The sequence below is a fragment of the Drosophila eugracilis genome, unplaced genomic scaffold (assembly GCF_018153835.1).
Source record: "Drosophila eugracilis isolate 14026-0451.02 unplaced genomic scaffold, ASM1815383v1 contig_2088, whole genome shotgun sequence".
NCBI classification, from domain to species: domain Eukaryota; kingdom Metazoa; phylum Arthropoda; class Insecta; order Diptera; family Drosophilidae; genus Drosophila; species Drosophila eugracilis.
In genome coordinates, this window is record NW_024572964.1 from 4,958,254 (window position 1) to 4,981,049 (window position 22,796).

At 47.2% G+C, this 22,796-nt stretch overlaps 3 protein-coding genes across 10 annotated transcripts; all 3 read right to left on the reverse strand.

The window, feature by feature from the left end:
* LOC108107699 (leucine-rich repeat-containing protein 15) lies at positions 1–2,246 on the reverse strand. The gene is made up of 5 exons (XM_017215303.1): positions 1,690–2,246; positions 1,175–1,629; positions 975–1,123; positions 659–918; positions 1–602 (listed from the first exon to the last, which is right to left on the reverse strand). Exons 1-5 carry the CDS (start codon positions 2,244–2,246, stop codon positions 176–178), a joined length of 1,848 nt encoding a protein of 615 aa, XP_017070792.1. The 3' UTR covers positions 1–175.
* Positions 2,247–2,856: 610 nt separating this feature from the next.
* Positions 2,857–4,128, reverse strand: LOC108107850 (uncharacterized oxidoreductase YjmC). Its single transcript, XM_017215612.2, has one exon. It carries the CDS (start codon positions 4,087–4,089, stop codon positions 2,932–2,934), a length of 1,158 nt encoding a protein of 385 aa, XP_017071101.1. The 5' UTR covers positions 4,090–4,128; the 3' UTR covers positions 2,857–2,931.
* LOC108107849 (dynein heavy chain, cytoplasmic) lies at positions 4,128–22,653 on the reverse strand. 8 transcript variants are annotated; one of them, XM_017215604.1, is made up of 16 exons: positions 22,310–22,653; positions 20,469–21,043; positions 19,579–20,413; positions 18,906–19,509; positions 18,745–18,850; positions 18,316–18,354; positions 17,995–18,150; positions 15,280–17,934; positions 13,820–15,220; positions 13,494–13,520; positions 12,283–13,435; positions 10,107–12,215; positions 8,767–8,965; positions 8,255–8,372; positions 4,593–8,191; positions 4,128–4,534 (listed from the first exon to the last, which is right to left on the reverse strand). In XM_017215604.1, exons 1-16 carry the CDS (start codon positions 22,551–22,553, stop codon positions 4,369–4,371), a joined length of 13,986 nt encoding a protein of 4,661 aa, XP_017071093.1. In that variant the 5' UTR covers positions 22,554–22,653; the 3' UTR covers positions 4,128–4,368. The 8 variants fall into 8 exon arrangements, with proteins under 8 accessions (XP_017071093.1, XP_017071094.1, XP_017071097.1 ...); XM_017215605.1 differs by lacking the exon at positions 8,767–8,965 and adding an exon at positions 9,627–9,822; XM_017215608.1 differs by lacking the exon at positions 18,316–18,354.
* Positions 22,654–22,796: the final 143 nt, after the last annotated feature.

A 22,796-nucleotide genomic window follows, 5' to 3' on the forward strand; every position in this document is an offset into this window, starting at 1 on the left:
AGTGAAAGTTTTAATAAAAATATTTGTTCATAAACAACATGAAATATTGATTAGGATAAAAGTTTTGCTATTTTGTTTCCTTAGTTAAACATTTTGCCATACTATTAATGGCTTTCTAAAACAAAATAATAATATATTTGTGTCAAGCTAAGTTTAATATCATTTTACATATAGACTAATTATGGACCTTCTTTATGGCCACACTGGTTATATCAGCTTCCTTGAGCTCCTCATCGGTGGTGCCATTATAAATATGCTTCAGATACAGATTAAAGTAGTCTGTATAGTTCATTGGTGTGGATATCTGATGCTTTCGAACTGGAAGCCTTGGTGATAGGGACAACATGCTGGCCCACTGGCCATCGCAGAGGTCATCGTAACGCAGCAGACCCACCTCATGACCTCCTAAATCCCCTGGACCTCGACACATGGGCTGCTGACCATCCCAGAGTTTCAACACAAATTCTCGAACCCACCTGGCCAGATAGAGAGCTCGACAATCGCAGTGCCAAGGATTCTTGTCCAGCTTGACAGCCACCAACTTCTCTAGACCATGTAGGGATCCATGGGGTAGATACATCAACTTGTTGGAATCAATGCGGCTAAAGAAATATTTATGATTACCATAATTTTATAAACATTCACTGGCTTAACTCACAGTTTTTCCAATTGTTTGAGAGGTGCAAATGCGCTTGAATCGAAATTTTTAAGAACATTATTGTTTAGCAATAAAATCTTAAGGTTGGTCAGTCCCTGAAAATCATCAGCTTCCAATGTGGTGAGATTATTGGAAAAGAGTGTCAACCTTGTAAGGGCACTGACATTCAAGAAAAGATCTGCAGGAATGCTGGACATTGCATTCTGGCCCAAAAATAGTTCACTGAGGTTATTTAGCTCCACAAAGGCACGGCCATCCATCTAAAAAAAGAGAAATTACTTTTTAATAATGTTTTTAGAGAGGCAATTATTCTTACATGGCTTATCCGATTCATTGTCAAATCGAGGGTGTTCAAGTTGACAAGATTATTGAATAAAGTTCCCGACAACGATGAGATGCGATTGTTGTGCAGCGAAAGAATTCTCAGACTCTTCAAACCCACAAAAAAGTCATCATGTATCTTGGCTAAAAAAGAAGATTTACTAGAAAATGTCAAAGCTTATAGAGCCTTCTTACCAATTTGATTCCAACCAAAGTCAAGAGTCTTCAAATTTGCCAAATATCGAATGCTGCCCGAACTAAGTTCAGTGATTTTGTTCCGGGACATATCAAGTTCCTCCAACATAAGCTGATCTCGTAAGAGATTAGGGGGGAAGTTCTGGATCTGATTATCGCACATGTTGATCACAGTGAGCCTCTGGGCATGATAAAATATAGATTCCGGCAGCATGCCAATCTCATTTTTGCTCAGATCTAGAATATTCAAGTTGCGCAGCTTCCAGAAGGTGCGAGGGTCAATGTCTTCTAGTTGGTTATTTTGAATGCGTAAAACCAGTAGACTGTCCAGATCCTGGAACAAATCAAAGGGCAGGAAATCCAGAACATTGTTCGATAAATCCAACTCTTTGAGCACCGTCAGACCTCGAAAGGTGTCCTTGTGCAGGGTAGAAAGAATGTTCCGGGAGAGATCTCTAGGAGGTTAAGAAAAACTTACATTTGAGATGTTTTAGCAAAGTAGAGATATAACTTACATGTTCACCATATTCATGGGAATCACCTGAGTGACCGGCACCGATTTGAGATTGGTATTCCAGCAGGTGAAGCTCTTGGTGTCCGGATTGCAGCGACAGACACCCGAGGTGCAATGATTCCACTCGATCTGGCTACTAGTAGACAAGTGCCAGATGGGCTGCTCCACGGACCGAAGGCGACTCTCGATCTGCCTTACCCGCTTCACCAGATCAAAATTGGCCAAATGGGACATAGCATTGACCTCCCCACTATTTCCATCTCCATTATTATGGCCATTCGCCTTGGGCTTGAACGGTTTCTGATCGTTTGCCGTCGTATGAGTTCCATTTGGCATTGAATTAATAAGCATCAAAAGCTGTGACACAATGCCCAGAGATTCACATGCGTTTAGACTGCAGTTTCTGGTATCCGAGGAGATAAGAGGTAGCAAGTACTTCTGCCGGAACTCATCCAGATTCTGATTGAGTAGATCCTTGTTCTGTGGAGGTCCTGCTATCACCTCGGTTGGATCCATAAGCAGGATAAAACTGAGTAATTGCAAGACTCCGACCGACATTTCTCCAACGATTTCTACCGACGTTCTGAGACATCTGCCCTGAACTGCAGTCCCATTTATAGTCCGATTTAATTCGTAATTCAAATAATTTGCGAAAATTTGCATTTACGGCAATTACGCTTAAGTAGCTCGCAGCGCCACATGGGAGCCGGCGAATTGCAGCGCATCTTGCGGTCGCCCAGGCCGTAACCAGATAGAACATCTCGGCTCTCTGGAATTCTGAGTCCATCTAGAAACCGAAAGTCTCTGTTTGGACGCCTAACAATCAACCGGGTGTCTACAAACTATATCTGGATAATCAGCTAGAGAGCTCGTTTGGGGAACCCCCAGAACGCTGACTCGTATATCTCGTAATTTGTAATTGGGCAGACACTGCGGTGTTCTAGAGTAATATGTGAACTTTCTTTAGACAAATAAATTTAAATTAATTTTTATATTATTTTAAACAAACCCTCAGCTAAAAATATTTGGGATAAGAAAAACTTGAAAAGAAACAACCTAGCAAGATACCAAACCATCCCAATTTCAGAATTATCCGTTACCAGTATTTCGTTCTCTGAAATTATCAACCCTCAGACTAAAGGTTCCCTTCCGAAACTCAACATATAGGTGGAGCTTTGTAGGAACAACCCCAACTAAAATAACAGTTTATTGAAATTTCCCCGAACATCTAACGAGTATAAGTCTAAAAGCTTTTGGACTGACACCGGCCAAAAGCCAGCTCAATGGGCTTTACATACAATCTCTCTGCCACATCTCTGTATCTCTCCAAAATAGTGTTGGGATACGGCAGGGCACGCAAATCCTCTATGTAGCTCATATGCATCCGCTCCAGTTCGCCAGGTAACCGGATAGTTTCCGAATCATTAGCCGGCTCGCTATCATGTATGCGACCACAAAAGTCATCCAGACGATCCATGAAGTCCGGCAAAAAAAAGTCTGGATCAAGAGCGATATAAACCTGTCCTAGGTTCGAGGGTTGGCACTGATCCGAGGGAATGCGGGTGGCATATTGGGCACCGGAGAGCACTCCACATAAAAGATCGATTACGGCTGATAGACAGAAGCCTTTGTGATCTCCAGCAGGGTACAACAATGGTGTCCTTAGCGCCAAATTGGGAAAACAGGTAGAGTGACCTCCCTCATCGGCTGCCCAGCCATGCGGTATATACTTATCGTTGGCCCAAGCCCATTCCAAGGCTCCTATGTCCCTAACGCTAGTCGCCATGTCCAGCACAAAATGATAGTCCTTACCCTTTACACAAAAGGCCAAGCAATTGGACCCAATACTGGCCGACTTGGTGTTGGGAGCCATCATCGTTGGAGGCGAATTGGACATCACCATCCCAGCTAATCCCTTAACAGCGGCACGAAATGCATACCAGCTGGCCATTCCGAAATGATGAGAATGTTGGGCCACTACAAAACCGATTCCCGCATTCTGAGCCTTTTTCACAGCCAAATCCATGCAGAAATTTCCTACCAGAATGCCCAAGGCCGAATTTCCGTTCACATGAGCAGTCGCCTCCGTTTCACTGATAATTGAAGGCTCTGCATCAATCTTGGCGTGTCCCCTCTGCAGATCGCTAAGGTAAAAGTCCAGCCGATTAAGTCCGTTTCCAAAGTTTCCTCGATAGTCGGCCACCACCAGGCACTCGCTAATACAGCGCACTTTGGAGGCAGGTACTCCAACTCGCATCATGCAATCCTGAATGAAGCGGCGTGCCTCGTCCACCAGAACCAATGACGTATCGCAACGCTGCTGCGGAAAATCGGAGGGCAAGTGGCAGCTTCCCCGAAGGCAACTTCCAAGCCATGAAGATGGCCGGAGAAGCGCTAGCATTATAAGCAAATAAGTTTCATCCGATAGAAAGATTTGGCTGGGGTTGCTAAGTATATATATTTTAGGGAACTTTGAAATAAATGAGGTTATTTAAAAAATGACACTTTTAAAAACTGACTTAAAATCTCAAAAATCTTACCAGAAACCAAGTTTTAAGAACATAGGGTTTTCTGTGTTTCAAAATATTTTTGGAAAAATAAAAAAAATTAATTTAAAACTTTTTGATTAAGGAATTACTTTGAGTAATATATAGGCTATAATATAGGTAGTGCTGAGCTCTTAATTCAAGGCTGTGGAAGTCAAAACGGCCACTCCTCGCTCGTAGAAGCTATGCGAGTCCTGTCCTGCAGCAACGGCCAAATCCACAGTGAAGAGTAGTTCCGTGCGCGTGGAGTTCAAGTAAACAGGCAAGGTCAGCTTGCTAATGCGCGGCTCAGAAGAGATCCTAGGGAAAAACAAATCATTAGTAAAGAACGATACAGATCCCCTTAAGGGCTACTCACTTAATCCACTTGAGGATGGTCACAGGTAGATCCATCATAATGGTGGAAGCCAGCAGCAGTTCATTGTTCTTGCATTGAGCGCCTTGTAATTTGAGTCCAGTGACGCCGAAGCAACAGTCCTTCTGATCGGTCTTCAGTCCAGCATCCGTAATGGTTACATCTAGGGCAAGTTCCTCCAGCGACCAACTGTTCGCCTGAGCCACACATTGCCTGGTGGCCGTAATGTAAGCCTCCGGATTGAGAAGACCACCCAGCCAGACGGGGAAGCCCTGTAGTTCCTTGGCGCCTGCTTGCGAAACCAACTGCGATACCTTCTGCAGCTGCTGGACACGGTTGCTAAAGTCCGTGATCCATTGGATCACTGTGCATCCGGTAGGAACGGTGTATCGCTTCCATCCCTTCGGAATAATTCCGCGAACCAGTTCCGACAGCATAGAACGATGGTGGTTGGTCTGCTTCTTTTCACCCTGGCAGATAAGAACCACATCCTGGAGGTCAAGAATGACCGTTTGCAGGAGACGGGAACCACTAGTCACCTCGCGCTCGAAGTAGCGGTACAATGGGTCCTTGATGTTTTCCACCGTACGTTTGAGCACCTGCAGATTCTTCGGGAGCAGCTCCAACCATGCGGTTGCCGAGTTGTGGAGTGCCTTCATCCACGATGGGCGTCCATCCTCGCCGCGGCCCACTGCAGATTGCTCCGACTGATCCTCCACGCTGTAGGCCAACTCATCGTCGTCCTCCAGCTGCTGCATCTTGAGCAGCTTACTGACCAAGTCGGTTCCACGTGTGGTAAGCAACACCTTCTCAGCATTGTTAGGCAATCCAAGCCACGATGGGGTCTGACGATCGGTTAGATTCTCAATCCACTTCAAGAAGTGATCCCGACGGGTGCCATCAGGCATAGTGATGTGGCGGAGTCCTCCGGAGGCGCCATCTACATTAGCCACTAAGGCAAAGTCTGCCTCGAAGCTGCGTGCGGTGAAGAGCTTTTTCAGGAAAGACGTCAATAGTCGCTGATCGAAATCGTTGTCGATCTTTCCTCCGTAAATGGACTGTGAGAGCAGCGTGACCAGGGCATCCCATGGCACCTTCTCTGGTGGCAGATTGGTGCGTCCCATTGCCGTTGTGTCGATCCAGGTGTCCAAAGTATCGCAGGCCACACGAAGATCCGATTCATTGAACTCGTACTTCTTGGCCCAACCAAGTGGCACATATCGCAATCGCTCCTGGACGATGGCGTGGAACCAGGCCAGCAGGAAGTAAAGGCGAGCTCGCTCACTTGGCGTCTTCATCATGCGTGCCGCCGGCACCGTAGAGAAGGTTCGCAAAAGATTAGCGCGGATGCCTGGTGGTGGCTCAAACACAAAGATGCGACCAGCACGAAGAAGGTTAACCGGAACCTTGGGATTAATCTCCATGGTGAGGAAGAGTCGGAATCCGGAGTGAGGCTGCAGCGAATGCATTTTCTTCTCAAGCTGCACAAGCCATTGAGGAGCCAAGTGCACGTTCTTGAGGAGCACCCAGCGACCAGTCTTACAGGCCATGTTAATAGCCCTCTCAGCTTGGTTGAAGCCTTCGGCGGAACCGATAGCAATGCTGGAAATCTGCTTGTTCTGTTCCGCAGCCAGATCATCCACACGTCCAGAGGCATCGAAACCAGGCACCGAGCACAGAAGAGCTGGTGTGTTGCAGTTCAACTGCTTATCCACCACGTTGGCGAAGTCCAGTTCCTGCTCGGCATTGGGCATAAAGTCTTCTCCGAGTACAGTGTTGACCACATTGTGAGCAGCGGCAATGACACGATCCGGTCGGAAAGCCTGGATCAACAGCAGCTGATGCACAGAGCTGGCAATTGGGCTGAGTGCCTTGGATTCGTCCCAGAGCTGAGGAACAACCTGTTCCGGCGAGCTTTGCTGCAACCAAGCACCAAGTTCGGGAATAGATCGCACCTTCTCCAGAAGTTTGCGGAAGATGGGAAGGCGAGCAGCCAGACGGTTGACGCTTTCAATCTGCTCGGCGGAAAGTCCTTCCACGGGAGTGGGATTGGCAAGCAGACCCTCTCGGCTGCGCAGGAAGAAGTTGAACTCCGCATCCAGATTAGACTCCGAGGTGCCCTTCAGATGGATCTTGCACATGAGCAAGGCAAAGGTCAAACGATCGTTGTGAATCATTCCCCTTGCCACTCGCTCATAGCACACTTGGAACAGATCCCTGGTCACTATACCCAGGCGCTCTGAGTGATCGGTTCTGCCCTCCAGCTTGGTATTATTATACAGGACCGTGGAGAAGATATCGAGGAACATCTTAAGCGAGTACTGATAGAGGAAGTGCACCTGGTTCAGGCTGTCCATGGTGAAGTAGATGTTACTGCATGCCACAGAGAGTGGTAGATACTGCTGCGACACCGTCTCGATTTCGGCTATAACCTTGTCTGTTTCATCCACCTTCTGGTTTATATCGTAGGCCTCCTTCTTGAGAGTTTCCAACGTTGTAATCACCGAATCGTCATCCAGGATCTTGCCCTTGGCATCATTAAGCGCCTGCAACAGACTCTTCTCCAACTGGCGCAATCGCAGACGGAACTCGCCCTGCAGCTTCAGCAAATCAGAGCGCTTCTCATCGATATCCGGACGTTCAGCCTTCAGCACTTGGTTAAGGCACTGTGACTGCAGGGAGCTGCGGGTCACAGTAAAGTTCACGAATGTCACCCTAGAGCAAATGTCCGGAGGGAATTCCACAGTAGGGTCGCGCGTAGACAAGAAGATAACGAAGGACGGTGACAGATCAATGTCCTGGTCGCCGAGGGTGATCAGCACACGACCTCCAGTGCGACGCAGCTCGCGGTTCAGCACCGGGTTCAGAATAGGATCGTAGTTCTCCACATCCTGCACCAGCAGGGGATTACCGAAACGCAAAGCGGACTCAAGATTCTTGCGGAACGAATCATCCAAGAACGAGGTCTTAGTGATCTTCTTGCCTGCATATTCATTGAGCAGGAAAGTGGTTGCTTGACCCGAAGGATCAATGATCAGCGGATAACGGTTGAAGCGCTTCAACATAATCGCGTTCTCCGTGCACAGATCATCCGTGGGCAGGGCATTTGCTTGCCAGCGGAGTCGCTCATCGGGATTGGAAAGATATTCAGTACGAGCGATATCCGCGCGGTACTGAATGCTGGCCGCCTGCAGATGCTGTGACCAGGTGGTGAACAAGTTCAACCGATAATGCTGATCAAAGTAACCACCATAGGCGATGAAGGCCGCGGAGAGCAGCACATCGCCCACAATGGTGGACATCTGTGACTTGAAAGTCTCGCTAGTGGACTCCCAGCGCTCGCGTTCAATGTTCAAACTCTTAAGCAAAGCAATGGAGCGATCGACCTTGGCCTGGACATTCTCCAAATCTGTTTTGATGGCCTGAGCCTGGGATATCAGCTGGGCATACTCCTCCTTGTAAGCAGCAATACTGCGCTCCAGTTGTTCTACCAAGTCCTTGGTTTCCTTGGCACTGGCCAGGTTAACATCAGCCTGTTCCTCCAGAGATCGCAACTCCTCACGCAATGGCTCCACACGCTTCAACATATCAGCGTACTCGATCTGGATTGAAAAATAATTATAAGATTTCCAGAACTAACTAACAGATATTTTATTCAGTCTTACCTGAGCAATGGCCCATTTAACCATAGGACCACAAGCCATACTAGCACGATTGACCTTCTCGAAGTTATAGTCCGGATTACTCAGATACTTGGACTTCATTTTCTCGCGAACATCATCGCTGTTTTAATATAATTTTATTAGTTATCCGTCGTAGCCTTTATTTAGTAAGTTATTTGAATGAATTAAGCAAGCAAAGCAGTCGTATTACTATGAAACAGCGATAAATTTGACCAAAAACCAAAGAGAATTCAACAAAAGTTAGAGCCAATAACCAAAATTAGAGTAAAGTTCAGTTAATTGATTAGAAAGTTTAAATATTTACAAACCATAAGGCAGCTCGCTTGAACAATTCAAACTAAAACTACAAAAAAAGTAATAACAAAATCAACTCAAATGAAAACCAATTTCTACACTCAGAACGATAGTATAACATCAAAAACATCAACAATAACAACAACAGGAATTAAATTCGAGAACAAAATGGGTGTTGGTAAAAATTTGTTCATGCTTACGTTATGTTCTCGGTACCGAAGTTAGATACAATTGAATTTATGAAATTTTCGCGCATGATCACGGCACGGATCGATTTCCAATCGGTCGCATTTTCGCCCAGCAGCAGGCAGATCGATTCGAGAGCCAATTTGACCACCGACGGCGGATTAGCCATGGTTCGCACCTCAACGAGCTGTTGCTTGCGGATCGACTTGACCGCTGCACATCGTCGATTAGTTGATGATTGATTGATTGGTTGGTGGGTTAACATGAGGAATCAGAATTAATATACGGTTTGAGCACAACGTTGCACATATCTATCGTTATAAGATTAGGCTAGATTACCATCTAAAGTTAATTACTTAAGACCGACATTAATCCTTGCACCTGGATCTAGAACAGGGTTATGGCTGCTGGTTAAACATAATTCATACCCTTGCAAAGTTAAAATCTATTGAAATTTCTTTATGAGTTAATTTGTTTTTTATCTGCAAGAGTACGAAGAATTCGGCTAACCGAATGTAACTAATCCTATATTAATAATATTCCACCTTCATTTTCCTGTCTTTAGTTTCACACACAAGAAACGACACATCATATATAACATATCCAAATACAAAGGATATCATAGGGTAGTTAGGGGTTATGTTAAGTTTGCCAGTGCATTGCGTATGCTTTGGTGTTTGCTTGTTTATGTATATAGAGTATATTGTAGTTATGGATGGTACGAATGGAGATTATATTCAAATGATATAGATCGACAGATCCATGGACAGGGTTTAATCGTTTTTAGACAATAAACGCTTTGCGTTCGCTGATTAGATTTCGATGGGTGAAGTGCTGGATGATATCGTGATGCTAGAGAGAAATAATTGCGTACGTGATCTTGTCAGTCTCCAAGTTAACGATCGAGGAGATGAAGCTGTCTTTAACGAGGATGCCCCTAATGGCCTTCCAATCTGTGGCACTCTCGTTGAGCAGCTCGCAGACCGACTCCAGGGCCAGCTTGACTACGGCCGGCGGATTGGCCATCGACCTGACCTCGGCCAGATGTTTCTTTTTAATCGAGCTAACGGCTGTCGGAGGTGGAATGTGGATTGCGATTTGTGAATTTAAAGTGGATTGTTTGGTGGGGTTCAAAATTAAACACAAGTAATCAAAGGTAAATCACAGGATACCCGAAAACAAGATGTGAGTTTTGGGTGACCAATATATACAATTTTTATGATTGATCAACCAACTCCCATACTAGTTTTGTTGGGTGTTTGCCTTATCATTAAGTATAAAGATATATAACTTAGTTTAGGATTAAATAACTTAAGTGCCCGCCCTTTTAATAACTTTTGCCCGATGGACTCACCTGCTTGTGCATCAATGACAGCGGGTTCCACCTGAGCCAAATCTGCCATCACATATTTGCGCTTCTCCTCGATCTTGACTGTCTGATCGGCCAAACGGATTTGAATCTCTTGCGACTGAATCTTCTTCTTCTCGGCCTCTTGTTGATCCTGGAACATCTGCTTGAGCTTGGCGTTGGCAGCCTCGTTCTTGGCCTGCAACTCCTGCTTCTTGACAGCAAGTGACTTTTGCATCTCCTCGACTTGCTCCACAGTTTCGGCAATCTTGTTTAGACCCACGTTGAGATGAAGCTGCTGCTCTTCGAGATCGCTACGCTTCTCATTGTACAGCTTGACAAAGTGGTGAATGAAGTCCAGATAGTGACGTGGGGTCACCGCCATGGTACGACCACCACGCTTGGCCAAACGAGCGTTGGCCTGATGAAGTGTCTGGTGGACATACACGCACGAGTTGATCACTGCATCGCGATGAGTAGGATTGGCAGGCACCAGTGGACAAACAGACGGGAAGAAGTCTGGAGCATGCCAGTTTGGTTTCTCCAAGTCCACACGAGTGGTGAACTCCTTGCCGACCTGGAACAGAGCCGAGTCTGACCAGTCTCCAAACCAATTCAGCACACAACGATTGAACAGAGCTGGTGATGTAGCAGCACGGTCCTTGAGTCCATCGGTGGATGGATTCATGGTGAAGACGACGTGCAGATTGCGCATCACCTGCTGGGTGAACCACTTGTACAGTTCGTCACTGGAGTCCAGCATGAGACCCTCGCGCTGGGCACCCTCCTTGCACTGAGTCATTAAAGTGGTGTACTCATCACCCTCGAATAATCCAGGGACCTCTCCGTTGGCCAACAGAGTATTCATACGCTCAAGGAAGCCGGAATCAAGCACATTCGACTCATCGAGAATGAAAGCAATCTTTTCATCCTTGCAGCCAGAGCGGCGCAGCACGCAACGCAAATCCTCGTCAAAGTCCTCGCTGGTGTACTTGTTGTGCACCTTGATCTGGAAAATGGATAAGCCATTCATCCAGGCCACGAAACGGGACAGCGTAGTCTTTCCTGCTCCTGAAACTCCAATCAGCAGCAAGTGACCTTGTGGCTGGCGGAAGATACGATCGATACGGAGCACGTGGTCGAGAACTTCATCGAAAAGTACTAGGGGCACATCGAGCTCCTCCTCGTAGAAGACCTTCAATCTGGCGCGCACATAATCACGCAGCTCCTCGCGATTCACCGGCATGTAGTCCTTGCTCAGCCAGTTACTGTAAAGGATCGGCCGCTGCAGGGCTTCCTCTTGGTTGATTCCAGGGAAGTGTTTCTGGCCCACCAAATCAATGTTTTCATTGGTCCATCGGCGCTCCGAATCGTCAACCAGTCGATCCTGGAACAGGCGCAGAGCTTCGTGAGCCCAGAGACGCACCAGACCTTCAACCGGAAGGGAATCCAATGGACGAATAGCCTCGCAGATACCACGCACCCAACGGGTCATCTCACGAGGTGAATAGACGTAATGAGGCTGCATGTCCTGCGTGAAACGATCCTGTGAGGCTAGGTAGAACTCTACCATGGCGTTAGTCAAAGGCTCTGCATAACCGCGAAGAGCAGGCATCAATCTCAACATAGCTCGTGAGAACGTTCCATAAATCTGCTTCAGAGATGTCTCTCCAGGGTAATCCACATAGATGATCGGCACATGTCTTAAGAACCGATGCGACAGCGGCTTCCGGCCGGGATCGGTGGGCGGATTACAAGCACCGACGAACTGAATACGTTCCAGTGAAACCCAAGCCTGGTCGCTGGCCCTGTAGAAACCCTTGTGTTCCACCAATTGGCGCAAGAAAGAGATTACTCGCTGCGTGCCATAGCTGTCCATATCTGGTAAATTGATTTCATCGCAGAACAGCACAAGCCACTTTCCAATCTGCACTGGTGATAGGACAACTCCGTTTGGTGTCTTACGGTACTCGCAGTAGTGGTCGAAGGTCTTGAGCAGCAGCTCTGGAGTGGTGGCCGACGAGAAGTTCAAGCCCACCACTTCCATATCGGGTAGAGCACGGAGGGCTGAGAATAGAGTCATGGTCTTACCAGAACCGGGTGGACCACAGAGCACTAAAAGAAAAATCATTTTAAATTAATTAAAAATCCATTTTAAGCTTTATCTAATAATAAAACTCACCCAAAGGTTTGTGCTCGGCCAGCCAAGTGTACAGCAGCGACTCGTGACGAACGGTGTCCAATGTGGGCACAACAATGTCTGGAGAGGCCACCTTGTGCGTTTCCACCTCAATAACCGGCACCTTATTACTCCAAGGAACCCAATCACCGCTCATGTTGACCTCGTAGTCGATAATTGGAGCACCGGCAGCTCCCGGCAGTGGAACAGTGGTCACACTACGTACAAAGTCACCCAAATCGATGCGAACCTTCAACTTGGCATCGCCAGCGAAAGACCATAGCACGGAGTAAACCAACGCCTTAGGTATATAATGCTCCAGCTGATCAGCAGAGCAGGGGAAATCTGGATGCTGCGCATTGAAGGTAAGAACGTTCCGAGCCGCCTGGTTCAGCATGGAAAATAGAGAGCTGAGAGCTCGCAAACGGGTGAAGTCCATGATATGCTCCTGGTCCATAGCGTACTCCAGGGTGCGCACCACGATGCCATCCGCCGAGAAGAAGGGTAATAGCAACAAAGCAATATCTCGCTGCACCTGGAGCGAGGGTGAGACCTCCTCCTCCTTGTCCTTCGCCGGTTTGATGACGCCCACAAAGTCCTCGTCGCCATCCTCCAACGGAATGCTACGCAAACGAGACAGATAGTTCTCGAATATCATTTCGGTGGATAGCACATCCTCTGAGAACCAGACCATGCCGCAACGGGAAACTGTGGCCAAGGTAGCAAACTTCAGATCTTGCACCTCGAACATCACTCGTACGTTGGGAGGTAATGAAAGACGTTCTCCGTTGGGCAAAGTCAAGAGCTTGTTGTCGTCCAGGACAGAATTCAAATTCTCCACCCACTCTGGATCCACATCACCGTCGAAGATGATCCATTGCCGCTTGTTGATTTCACCGCGCACATTGTCAATAATTTTACGCAGAATGTGGGTGAACAAACCATCAGTCCATTCACGGGTATTCGGATCCAAGACACCATAGAGTGCCTCCTTCGAAATGGCTTTGGGATCGATGACATGAGCCACTCCCTCAACGCCCTCGAAACGTTCCAAAGCCTTTAGAAGAGTCTTCCAAGCGGTGGACTTTCCTGATCCCGATGGGCCAACCATCATAAGACCATGATTGAGGTTGGAGATCTGGTACAATTGCAGCACCTGAGGAAAGAAACAGAATGTCAGCACAAATATGGATCATCTCTCTCAAATTAGTTACTTTGTCCACCCATGTGGAGCCGAGTCCCTGACGATTAGTAAGCATGTTTAAAGCAAATGATTATGAAATGGATTAGAATTCAATCCATGCTCAATTGGGTCCATCGATTTATTATGGAAAAAACCATAAGGGTGGAAAGTAATCATTTTACTGATTAACTGCTTAAAAAGTTGTTGGGAAATTTGTTTTTAGATATTTTTAGGAAGTGAACAGAAATAAAGCTTTAAAAGTGAAATGGCTGAGCATTATTAATAGATTACTTTTCAAACCCTCGGATTTTTCTGTGAATTAAATCGACCCACTCACAAATCGCGAACCCATCTTACCTTCTCCATCCAGGCAGCACCCTGCTCGTCGCCCTCGCCGCAGACCAAGTAGTCCTCCTGGCAAACCTTGCGAATCTCCTCCTTCAGACCCTTCATCTCTGCCCGAGTGTATCCTACATTGGGGAATACGTCGCTCAGGAGCGAGAAGAGCAATGGGATATCTTCGGCCACCAGTTTGGGCACCATGGTCTCGCACACCGACTGGATAAGAATCTCCTGCTCTGGCAGATTTTCTGCAACTGAAGCCTCGTCGATGTTTTCGTCGCCACGTTGTTTCATTTGTTCCTTGATCTTCATGATGCGATCTCGCTTTACATTTCCAGCAGAGATCAGCACGGATTTCAAAGCACGCAGACCGAAGTCGTAGTGGCTCTGATTGGACAATTGCTCGTCGCAGAGCTTGAAGAAGGGCACGATCTTGCATGCCAATTTCTCGGCAGAGCGGAATCCCTGCGAGAACAACATCACCTCGGCAATAAGTTGACGATCTGGCGTAGTCATAGCCAATGAACGGAAGAGCTTCTTCAAGTTATCCGGTAGATTGGAACGGCCGGCATAGCCAGGATTCATGGTGATGAAGATAGCCATATCTGGAGAGACGCGCACCTGCTTGCCCACCAGTTCGACAGTGATGCTTTCTTTGTTGCTGTCCATCTCGTACTTGAGGGCCTCCTGAATGGTCTGAATTTGCTGCGAGCAGGCGGAGAGCATGCGCTCCTCCAGTCGATTGAACTCGTCGAAGCAGCCCCATGCGCCTACCTGGCACAGACCGACGAAGATACGGCCCATGGCCTGGAAATCGAAGGTTTCATCGCAATTGAAGACGAGCACAAAGCGTCCCAGTTGGTTACCCAGTGCCTTAACCGATTCGGTCTTTCCTGTACCTGCGGGTCCAAATGGAGAACCTCCAAGGCGTGATTCCAGAGCCTGGGTCATGGTCAGATAGCAACGATCAGTCAGCGGTGTTTGTACCAATCGATCCTGGACTCCCAGATACTCAAAGCCGTAGAAGAAGCGTGCGTTAGCCATGTGGATTGTCAGTTGCTGCAGCACCTCTGTCTGGCGTGGATCAAAGTAGAATCGCATCTCGCACAGCCATTGGAAGGACTTGGGCGAGGTAACTCCGTTGTTGAGGAGTCGGCGAGTCACCGTTCGCTTGTGTACGAACTCATTGATAAGGTGCTCAAGCTTGCGACGACGGAGAGGAGGCTGCTCCTGCAGAACAGAATCAGCCAGCACGTTAAGAGTGCTTTCTACATTACCCAATACACGCTGCATCGGCTTGGAGTTGTTGTTCTCAGAGGCCTGCTGAAGAGCAGTCTCCACATCCTCGGACCAGAGGATCTGGGCAGCAAGAACCACAATCTGGGCTTGGTACTTATCGCACCACTCCATGTAGGCCTAAGAAAAAGGTTTAAAGATTAATAATCTGGTTCATTTTTGGTAACTTTTTATAATACCTGAGGATCAATCTTGCCATCGCGGAACTGCTTGATGTCTTGGACAGCCTGTGCCAGCAGCGAAGCCAAAGTGAATCGCATCTGCTTCTCCACTAGCGACAACCACTCGTTGATCTTGGGATGCTCCACAGTGGATACTGGGTTGATAAAGTGTACCTCCTCGCCTTCGCGCGATGAAATACCCAGAATCACGTTGTTTTCCTCGTTCAACAGGATGGCGGCAACACCAGCAAACATTTTCTTGAAATGCTTCTGCAGACGGGCAATGTTCTTGCTGTTGCCGATGATCTCCAAAAGATCTTCATCTCCCACGAAGTAGAAGCGAGGGAACGAGGTTCTCTCTCGCTCGAGATACTCGCCCAGAGCCTTCTGGATTTTGCCCAGCAAATCGGCCAGACGTTCCAAGGATCTCTGCACAGCAGGGATGTTTAGCACATCCATTACCTTGGGCGACTTGGTCACCTTCTTCATCAACCCAAGGAACTCGGAACTGATGCTCTGAAAACGCGAAGTCTCTACGGGCAGGAGCGTCTTAATATCAGCGCTGCCCGAGAAGATACCCTCCAAATACACCCAACGTCTTTGCACATCGATCCAGACATCGAACAGAGCGTTAATCCTGTTAAGCTTCTCCTCCCAGGTCAAAGCTTCCTCCTCGAAGACCTTGTAATAAGGAGACAGCTTCATGGCAGCCACCGAGTTGATGTGCTCCTTCACCTTGTTGAACAGATCGTCCCATCCGCGGATAATGCGGCACTTGTTCTGGTAATTAATCAGGTCCAGCTCATAGTTCTGCCAGGACTCGCGCACTTGCTTTAAGAACTCCTCCAGCGCCATCTCTCCCTGAGCGACAAGGATGATATCCTTAACAACACCCTCGTTCTTTTGCAGATTCACATCCCACACTTGACCGAGGGACAAATCAGAGATGACCCAATTCACACGCAGCTGCTTGGTCAACTGCTTCCAGTGGCGCTCCTTCAAAGCATCTGACTTGAGCTCCACAATCAGCATGTTTACCTTGATGTAGCTCTGGATCAGCTTCTTCACGTATTCATACGATTCGTACATGCGAAGACGAGCGGGCAGCTCCTTCAGCTGAGCCATCATGGCCTCCAATTGCTGGCGCAACTTGCGTGGCTGTACCGAAAGCCAGGGCTTCTCGCGAGTCTCGTCAATCTGGGTCCAAACCTTGGACAACTCACTCCAGACGCCGCGCAGATCCTGCAACTCTTCGAGAGCCACGTTCATGCGTTCAGCACTGTTGTTCGGAACAGCTGATTCCTGCAGCTCCAGTGCCTCCTTAGCCTTGACCACATTGTCTCGCTCCTCCTTCAAACGCGAATATTTGCTCTCAAATATCTGCAGCTGTTGCAGGGCGTCATCCGGACGAATCTTACCACCTGTTGGCTTGGTCTTCTCCCAGTCGTTAAGGAAGTCCACTGTGCGTGTCTCCACAGCCTTATCCTCGGCCACAATCTTAGCCTGCAGACTGGCAACTTGTGTCTGGATGGCTGTATCTTTGCGCTTGATAATCTCGTTAAAAGCAGACCACTCGCCTTCGATGTTGTCAACATGTAGCCAGTTGTTGGGGAACTGGAAACGCTGGCGCTCGAGGATGCGCTGAGCCTCCCTGAAGACTTCAACCTGCTTGTCCCAAGCAATCATGTCCTTCTTCAGCGATTGAACGTAGGTGATGAAGCTTACGGCATCCGAAGTGCTGGCCGCCTCGATGCTCTGCATCTCCAGATCGGTACGCGACTTGGAAACTTTGCCATGGAAGCTGGTCATCTCGGTTCCCAACAGTGTTCCAAATTTGCCCAGGGCCTCCTTGTGCCAAGAATCGTATTTCAAAGTTACCTTAGCTTGGACCTTAGCGTAATCGATAATGATGGGACCATAGGCTCTGCGAGTATCAGAGGTGTCAAAGGTGGTGCGGGATTGCTTGATGTCATTCAAGCACTTGATCCACAAGTTCACATCCTCACCCAACCTTCCGTACAACATATCAGCCTGCAGATCCCACAGGCTCTGGTAGCGCAGCCATTCATCAACGTAGTTTCGCACTTCGCCCACCTTATGTTCGATGGCTCCATATGCGCTCTCCAGAATCTTACCCTCGGGCAGCTTGGTCAGCAAATTGCGGTATGTCTGAGAGACTGGCTTCTCCAAGCCCACCTGGTAGCGTGTGCTCTGCAGACGCACTTGTGAGGTAACGATCGCCTGCCAGGCAAAGAACTGCTGCATGATCTGGAAACGAGCTTCCTCAATAGATGGATACAGATACATCTGCTGGTTGGTAATGCGAATCTCATGCACAGCATTCTGAATTTGGGGCTCTCCTCCAAGCTTGTGAGTAGGCTGAGCCGGGGCATCAGTGTCCATGGACGTGTCAACCTCCTTCTTATTGCCAGTCAGAGCCTCTGTCCAGGCCTGGATGCCCGCCTGCAGCCGGTGAGCCAGCTTCTTCTCCACCTCCTCATCGAGTCTGGTAACCCAAACACTTAAGTTAGAATACTGACGCAGCGAGAGATCGTCAACGGCATGCTGAATCTTTGAAAGAATTTCAACAAAGGTGGCGGCACTATATGGACAAGTCTCCAAGGAGCGCACATCCACATCCAACTGCTCTTCCACAACCAGCAAGTCGTCAACCTGTTTGGATTATAGGATTATTATACAATTTCTTTAAACTTTTGATTTTATAAATATTACCTTTTCTTGGAACTGAGTCACACATTCCGACAGGCGGAGAACGTACGGATCTAGTTTATACGACTCCCAAATTAGTCCAATACCCTCGGAGACCAAGTTGAGGACATCCTTACGCAGTCCTGCCACAAGTGGCACAATGCTGGCGCGATCTTCAATCTATATTGGATACAATTTTCTATTAGTATTAGATCACAAAAGTACAAAAGCTAAATACTTTCTTTGGCATGCGGGAGTTTAACTCAAACTAAACTAGAAAATTAAATAGTGGTTGCATTTAGGGATTACGGAATTAACAAACTTTGAGGGGACAAACGACACTACCTTGAATACAGAATTTTGTGCTAGACTCCTATTATTAAGCTGCATGAAAGAAAGGTTGTTGGTTGTTCGGTTGGTTTAGTTCAAGAGCGGATCTCGTGTCTAAGACTAGGGTGATCAATTATGGGGCGTGTGGAGTGTTCAAAGTGTGGTGATTAGCAAAATTCAAGCTGCACGCCAGGAAGAAAGCAATGCAAGAGAACAGAGCAAATGCTCCAGCATGGTGACATCTTGTGGGAGTGAAGTGTGGTTTTGTAAAGTGTAAGAGCTGGGCAAAGGTGTACAATTAAATGTAAGGCTGATATCAGACAAATTACGACAGATTACATTCTAGCACAGATATAACTTTATAACTGAACTGATTATACATCAATCAAATAATGTAATCTCTTTCAATTTGTCTAATTACAGCCTTCAATTAACAAATCGTACCTTCTCCAAAGTGCGTTCGTAGGTGCGAACACTCTCAATCAGAGATATAGCATAAGGATAAACCTGGTTGGCTTGATGTGCCTTGTTTACAATCGTCAGTGGAACTCTGAAAGATTAATTCTCATTAAAACCTGAACTTAACAAAGGAACATCACCCTTACCTGAATCCTAAATTCTTGATGTTGCGCACTTCCTTAGCCAGGGTGATAATCTCCGGTAAAAAGTTGACTCTCAGTCGCAAAACATTGCCTCGCCCAATGCGTGAACGCGTCGACTCGATTGTAAAGATACGCCCAGTGCTGCCGAAGTTGCGCTCCTGCACTTTGCGGGCCCACTCATGGAACACATCTGAGATGGAGAGCTTGGCACGGAAGCTATCACCATCGGCCTTTAGCTTTTGGCCCTCGATGTGGGTCTCCCATCCCTTGCCTAGAACATCCTCGACGCGCTTCAAGTACATTGTCAGCTGGTTGTCGATCTGACGGGCCCAAATGATGGAGCCAGCCACCGGTGGCAGATCTCTAACCGAAGACAAACGGCAGCTTTTGCTCTGAGGATACTGCACCTTGAACTTCTCATGTAGTGCCTCGATGTCGTCCTTGACGCGCTGAATCAGCTGAGTCTGGTACTCCCGGATGGCGCCACGGATGTGGGGACGCACGAAAAGGGCATTGAAGCGCGAGAAAATACGGAACATCTCGTTGGCATTCTTGGCTGTTCCCAGCTGGTCACGGAGGTGAGCCGTAATGCGGGTCTCCACGCGATCTGTGTTTAGGAAAAGTATGGTAAGTATTTTTATAGAATTATTCTGGAACTCTAGGTTCGCGTAATTACCAATCTTCTCCTCGTATCTCTTAACAGCGGCTTCCCATGCCTCGGATCCCTCCTTGGTGATATCCAGACAGTCCACCTCTTTAACGTTTTCATAGGCAAGGTTGACCTCCTCGATAGCATTAGCATCGGCGGCATCCAAGCTGTACGGCTGCTTGGTTTCCACTGCATTGCCGTCATCGCTAACAGCCGGCTTGGTGGGCCGCAGGACACGCAGAATGACGGTGCGTAGCTGCTCGTGCTGGCGACGGAACTTACGCATATGCTCCATGCGGGTTTGCAGCTTCTTGTGAGCCGGTGAAACGCGCCACACCATTTTAAGATGCTCGTCACGCTTCTTCTTCACAATGTCACGAAGCAATCCCTGCAGCTTGTCGTACTCGTCATCCCAGCAGCTGAAAATCTCGAAGCACTGGTTCATAACGCGCTCGAATTCATCAAAAGGAATATGCATCAATCGTCGAGTACCCAGCACCTTCAGCAATTGCTGGGACAAATCCCTTGAGATGGCCTCGATGAGCTTAAGGCAGCGCTGGATAGGGTACTTGGTGTTGCGCACCTTGCGCAGATGCGAGAAGATCTGCTGCACAGCAGGTCGAATCTTCTCCAGCTCAGTGGCAGAAAGTAAGTCATTGATAGGGAAATCCTTCATCAAAGGATTGTAATCGGCTACCGTTGCTAGAGCCTGTTTTAAGCCGGTATCCGTATCAAAAGAAACGGTGGCATGGAAACGTTTTCCATGCTTCAGGATATCCAAAGTCAAAGCAACCTCTGGTGACTCGCGCTTCTCCTGGATGCGATACAGCGCACGCTCCAGATTCAGCCAGAAAGAGATTTCCTGGAAAAATCATATATAAGTATACGATATTTATTAAGGTAATATCTTTACTCACCTGTAGGGCAGTTCCTGAACCCGGATCACGGTTTAGCTTGGTTACCTTCTTGATCTCGGTAATCCAACGGTTGACACCGGTCTGCAGCTGATTTAGGAAGGAGGAATCCTCTACCTTGTCACCAAAGTCGGCCACCTTAGCCTTACGGTTCTCATCCGAGCACTTACGGATCACATTATTGACCATCTGGTGAGCCGTCAGCGTGATCTCCGGAATGTCGATGTTTTGCTGCAGATGCAACAGTCCCATCTCTAGCTCGGCCAGCTTCTTCTCCACGGAGGGTGCCATCTTGTCGCCATCGCGATCAGCACGTCCCGACTCCTTAACGTAGGACTTGAAGTAGGGTGCCAGGGACTTGCTTATGAAGGCATGTAGCGTCTCGTATGGTGATCCGTCCGAGAAGTTGATCAGCCGCAGCTGCGAGTGGATCGACTTGTCCGCCTCTACGACCACGCCCCGCTTGATGCAGGCAAGCGATGCCATTCGGCTGTTGGTGAAGTGAACATCATTGCTGATCTGGTAGGTAACCTGCTCCTTCTCGTCTTCTCCTTCGGCTGGCTGCTCGGTATCGTCCTCTGAAAATAAAGAGATAATGCAAAATTATTAATACTTTCGATTGTAATTTGTGTGAAAGTACTTTTATTAGTATAATAAAAATTAAATATTCCCTGAACATTATATAATAATAACTGCCCAACGATATCTACAACTAGCAATCAATGTGTAGATTTACTAATATCACCTATTCCAGGAACACCTAATCTCCAACCAATCATGTGTACTTACTCACGACTGACTCGGTGTTTACCCCTCACCCACTTTCAATGTAGTACGGCCCATTTGACATTGGACTCAATGGCACGGCACTGACATGATTTCATTATCAAGGCGACGGCCTCCGGAAATTTAGCGGCCAAGGGAAAACCTTCGAAATTCGTGCGCTCAAGGCTGGACCTTGGCGATGTCATTGCTCCCACGCAGTTGGCCCCGGTGCCAATGCCAATGTGCCGAGTGGCATTGCCTTCGGCCAATGTCAATGTCGGCCCCAAAGTCAACGAATCGTCGGAAGGTGTGCGCAGCCTCCAAGGTCGTTTCCGTAAACAAGCTTGTTGCTCAGCAGTCAACAGCTGTTTCCCGGCGATTTGTTTGTAAACAAAATTAAGCCGGCAAGCGGCAAAACATCTGTGTGCAGTTATCGTTGCAAGCGGATCTATCGATCTATCGTTATCGGAGTGAGTCAAATGAGCTGACGTCATTTTAAGAAACTTGTTTTCATACCCTTTATGAGAGTATGTTTTTTATGCATTGTAGTTTGTTTTGATTCATCTTATATTTTTTGTTGTTCTCTTGAATCTTATTTACTGCAATGCATTTTTGAAGAAATACATTATAAGCAATAGCTTACTTAAAGATAGGTATTTTCCTGACTAGATATTATATTAATATATAACCAAGTATTCTTAAATATTGCTGGGATAATAAACTACTTTAATACTTTAATTTCAACATCTAATCAACCCCAAAGGTTGTTACACACTTTTCTTATTGGCAATCGTAAGGGTATTCAAACTTCGATAATATATCCGTAAGTGCTATTCTAATTGGAATTCAAACAAAACCATCTGTCCCATTGATTTTTAACAAACTGGTTGAGTATTCAGCTAGCATACTTTAAAATGACTCATTTTAGCCATAACAAACTAATATTTTTAACTTCCTAAACAAGAAAATATTTCTTTGAAAGCCTGCCAACCATTTTATCTCTGCCAAAATGACGCCATTTTGTGCAGTTTTTTCACTGAACTTTTTTTTTGCCAACTGGACACAATTTCTGATTTTACCTTTGATGCAATTACGTTGAACGTAGAGCGCCTGCACCTGGGGATCGGAGAGGAACTTCCGGATGATATCCTGGTTAACGGGATCATCCAGAGCGTTATTTAGCGATTCAGGAACCACATCTTCCTCCGGCAGCAGAATGGTCACCGCCTTCCGAAGATAGTTGGCGAATGCATCGTAATTCGCAATGGACAGGTTCACGACCGGATCCACCGAAGTATCGGGGTTCTCCAGAGAGTCGCCCATGTCCCACGAAGGTTTTCGTTTAATAAATACTCCTTAAAATGTGTGCAATTGGATTTTTTCACAATGCCTCGCCCTGTGAAAAATTACGTATGGTTTTTTTTCGCGAAATGCAGTGTGAGCCTTGCCACTCAGTCGAAAATCGACTGCAAAAAGCATGATGTTGCCGTAGTGCAGAGTGAAATGAAAATACAACTCTGGGCGAAGTGATGCCAGTAAACCAGGAACGTTTCCCGCCAAAAATTC